At 34.1% G+C, this 4,640-nt stretch overlaps 1 protein-coding gene across 1 annotated transcript; it reads left to right on the top strand.

Moving 5' to 3' along the window:
- Positions 1-734: 734 nt before the first annotated feature.
- Positions 735-1,521, top strand: LOC11409843 (kunitz type trypsin inhibitor 106-like). The gene has a single exon (NM_001424625.1). It carries the CDS (start codon positions 769-771, stop codon positions 1,381-1,383), a length of 615 nt encoding a protein of 204 aa, NP_001411554.1. The 5' UTR covers positions 735-768; the 3' UTR covers positions 1,384-1,521.
- The last annotated feature ends 3,119 nt before the right edge of the window (positions 1,522-4,640 follow it).

Genomic DNA, 4,640 nt, shown 5'->3' with positions numbered 1-4,640 from the left:
AACGGATTAATTCTACATATTTTAGGGCACTATTTCTATGCAAGAAACACCATTTTTGTCAATCTAATTTTTTCGATAGAAGGGAGGGAAATGAAGAAGACAAAAGTGTTTGTCTGTTTCATTGGACGATTCATACTAGGGAAAATTCGGCATTGTCTCTTGTCCATATTTCCATCAAAAATCCGTAATCCAAACAAAGTAATTAACAAGATGCTTATTCTTGACTTAGTTAATATCGATGGCATTGTTTGACCCTAAAAGGTACTCTCTTGGTTTCAAAACATGTTTTGTTTTATATTCAATATGTCTCATGATAAATATCACATTTATAAAAATAAATTATCTCAAAAGAGTGTCACTTTCAAATGAGTAAACAACATTATATAGACAATGGGAGTAAAAAACATTTCTCAAAATTTGTGTAGTTTTATATTTTGAATATAACATTAGTTACTTTATTCAAATTATATCTCAAATCAATATTGTTTCTATATCTTAAAAAAGATAATATAAAATTCTTATGATTATTATCATAAATTTAAGTATTTAACAACTACAATACAATTTTGTTAAAATTTTACAATAATTATTTTAGAACAATCATTGATTTATATTATAATTACACTTTTCGGTCTATATAAAAATTACAAACTTTTAAGTGCATGTATCACAGTTCTATAAATACTTAGCCTAGTAACAAAACCCATAAAGCCATTGAGTGTAAGCCTAGTTATTACATTACAAGTTACATCTAACAAATAATAAACCATGTCAATGAGATTATCTATTAGAACCCTCATTATTCTTGCTCATGTGTGTCTCTTTATAACGACAACAACAATAGCTCAGTTTGTCTTGGACACAGTCGGAGAACCCGTTGAAGGCGACGAAGAATACTTCATCCGTCCAGTTATCACAAACAAAGGAGGACGTTCCACTATGGTCAGCAGAAATGAATCATGCCCTTTACATGTTGGTCTTGAGCTCACTGGCTTAGGACGCGGGCTGGTTGTCAAATTCACACCATTTGCTCCCCATCATGACTTCGACGATGTTAGGGTTAACAGAGACTTGAGAATAACATTCCAAGCTTCATCAAGTTGTGTACAATCAACAGAATGGAGATTAGGTGAGAAAGACACCAAGAGTGGAAGAAGGTTGATTATCACTGGGACAGATAGTGCTACCAATGGATCATATGGTAACTTCTTTAGGATTGTAGAGACCCCACTTGAAGGTATGTATAATATACAATGGTGTCCTACAGAGGTATGTCCAAGTTGTAAATTTGAATGTGGAACTGTTGATATGTTGAATGAGAATGGTAAGATTTTGTTGGCCCTAGATGGTGGTCCCCTCCCTCTTGTTTTCCAGAAAGAATAATTTTTAATTTATAGGTACCCTTGTTTTTATTTACAATGGAGCTATATATTGTTCATTTCAGTTAATAAAATTGGAAGAGATATTACATGTACTTTGTTCTTGATTCATATAATAAAGCTCTAAAAGTTTGTGTAGAATTTTTATATTAAATATTTGAAGAATTCATCATCACTGTGTTATATTTTTAGTTCCTCTGGTGGATGTTTTCATATGATTGAACTCATAACGGTTCTTGTACAAAATAGTAGTTCTTCTATATCCAATGTCAGTTGACAAAACCCAGGGTAAGCAAGGATCTACAAGAACAAAACGTATTTTTAGTATACGGTAATCAACGAGTTACCAAATAATTTACAAAATGAAAAATCTTACCGAAAATCTGGAATCAACATCACTTGAAGTCAATTTCTTCTCATACAACAAACTGAAATTCATCTAATCATGCACAAATGGTGTTGGAACAGCATTGAACAATTGAAGAGGAAGGTCATTTTTTTTCAATGATAAATTTCATAGGAGGGCTACACATAAGATAACGTATTAATTTGCCAAACTCATCTTTGATAACACTGTTGTGACTTAAGCACCAAGAGAAATGTTCTAAAAGTTGCTAAGAACATGACATCCTTTTGTCAATTAAATGCTTCCATTGTTCCTTTTAACCAAGACCTCAAACTCGTTGTTATTTGGATCCAACAAAGTTGCATAACGATCAATTGGATCACCAAAATCCTGACCAAACATACTAGGCTGCATAACAATACCCTGCAAGAGCGAATATATTTGAATTTAAAATATAAGAAAAAAATTTAGATGTGAGCGAATATATTCAAGACTATTCATCATACGAGTCAGAAATGGGAGACGAAAATCCTCACATAATCTGTGGTGTTCGACATTAAGAACAGTGTCATAATTGTTGGAACAAAATGCGTTTAACATTACCCTTTGAGAGTTTTTATGATAACAAGGTATTAAAAATTGTCAATTGGATATGCAAATATTTGTAAGTGTGCAGGACCATAGACAAAAATTTGACATCTTAAAAAGGTTCTGGAAGAACAATAGAGAGCAAAGGAATCAACAAAAAGGAAGCTTAAAGCGTCTGAAGAGAACTGCTCCTGAAGTCAAAGTGCTCTTGAAGACAAAGTGCTCCTGAAGTGGTGACGTCATCAGAAGGAAGTTTATCAGAAGCAAGTTCATCAGAAGCTGAAAATCACCAGAAGCTCTATTTCATCAGGAGATGCAAGACTTAAAGCTTCAAAGGTTGTTCAATGGATTTAATCTCGTCTAAGCATTGCATAAGACTGAAAGAGTGAAACAACGGCTATTTTGAAAGGATTTAAAGGCATTGTATGCTTGTTTTTCAAAGAGCGTTGACAAAGTAAAATTGTACGAAGTGTACAACCACTACCTCCACTACTCAGTGTTTGTCTCTGCTACAAGACAAGAAAAACAGCTCTGCCTGCAACGATGTTCCTTCACAATGGGAATGGATTTGAAATTGATCCTTCATAGGACAATAACCATATCAGGCAAAAGATCATTGGTGATTGATCAAAGTTTCAAACGACTCTATTTTGATGTGCTGGCAATTCACAACGTCTCTTTCATAACTCTATATAAAGGAGTGTGGACTTAGAGTTTTGTACAGAACAATACCAAGAATTAAAAGTGCCAAAACTCTTCTGAAATTGTTCTGCATTCAAAAATTCACTTAGAATTTCTTATCAAAGTTCATATCTTATAAATCCTAAAGTCTTAAGAGTCTGTATCTGATTTGTATTGTGAACACCACTGATTGTATATCAAGTGTTCAACCTCAAACATTTTTCTTGTAATTCTGTTTCAATTAAGAAGTCTCTTGCAGTTGTGCTTGAGCATTAGAAGTCTCTTGATTGTGTTCAGGAGCATAGGAAGTCTTTTGCAGTTGTGCTTGAGCAATTTGAAGTATGTTGCTAGTTTTAGCAGTGAGCAATTGTAATCAGATATTACATAGTGAACTCTCCTTGAAAGTGCAAGGGGGACAGGACTGACTTCCGGTTTGTGAAAGTAACCTCTATAATTGCTTTGTGTCTTTCTTCTCTCTGTCTCTCTCTCTCTCTGTTTTATCCACTGCATCTAGTTCTGAACATTACTTCAGAAGTGGATCTCTATCTGCTTCTGATCAGTGTTTTTCAGCTTAGGAGAAAAAGAAGAAAAAGCTAACACAATTTGTAACGCCCTAGTCGTTATTTATTTATTTATGATTTATTTAGAGTCTTTTATATGATTTTAAATAATTATTGTTGATTTTGTGGTGTGTTATATTTTATTATATGATTTATTTTGATATTAATTGGAATAAGTGGGAATTATTATTATTTTGGAGTTTGGGGATTTAATTAGAATTAATAGAATTAAGAGGGAGTTAAGTGAAATAAAGGGAGTTAAGTATTGGGAGTTAGGAAAAGAGAAAGTCAAAAGCAGTTTCACGTAAAACAAGTTTTGGGAGAAAAATCAAGAACAAGGGAGAAGAGTCAAGAGAACCAGATTTTTGTAGGGTTTTTTCATCTGAATTAAGGTAAGGGTGAGGCTAACTCTCAATGATTATAATATATAACTTCTGAAAATTGATTTAACATGAATTGATCTTGAAATAGGAATTAAGAATTAGGGTTCTATTATCGATTTTGAAAGGAAAAGTGTAGGAGTCATGTTAATTATACTTAGATCGTGTTCAGATCGATTTTAGGATTTTATAACGTTGCTGTAATCAGAATTGGGGAAGGTTGGGATTGTTGGAGAAATTTGAGAGATTTTGCAAGATCGTTGGAATGAGCTGAATTGTTGTTGTTGATGCATGTTTTGTGTTCCTTTAGATGCCTTGCTGTATATTGAACCTGTAAACATCTTTTGGAATACGTTTTGGGTGATCAGGGGATTAAAATTGGGTTTTGGAATGAGAAAGGGTTTGAAACCCGAGAGTTTTTGCACTGCCCAGATGAATGGTCTCTGAAGCGAACGATCCGTCGCTTGAGCGAGCATTCAAGCAAGCAACCCAGAGCTTCTGGAGTCAGTTCGCTTAAGCAAACCGTGAGCGAAAAAATTAATGACTCTCTTCCAGAAGTTTGCTTGAGCGAACCCCTTAGCGAGCAGAACACCAACTCTCTGTAAGTCGGTCGCTTAAGTGAACCAGCCTTCGCTTAAGCGAAGAAGGCCTTTGGTCAGCCACTTTTTGATTTTGCTTCCTCCACTAGGGAATCCATCTGAGCATT

The sequence above is a fragment of the Medicago truncatula genome, chromosome 8, assembly GCF_003473485.1.
Source record: "Medicago truncatula cultivar Jemalong A17 chromosome 8, MtrunA17r5.0-ANR, whole genome shotgun sequence".
Lineage (NCBI taxonomy): Eukaryota > Viridiplantae > Streptophyta > Magnoliopsida > Fabales > Fabaceae > Medicago > Medicago truncatula.
This window is presented reverse-complemented; position numbering and strand designations above follow the sequence as displayed.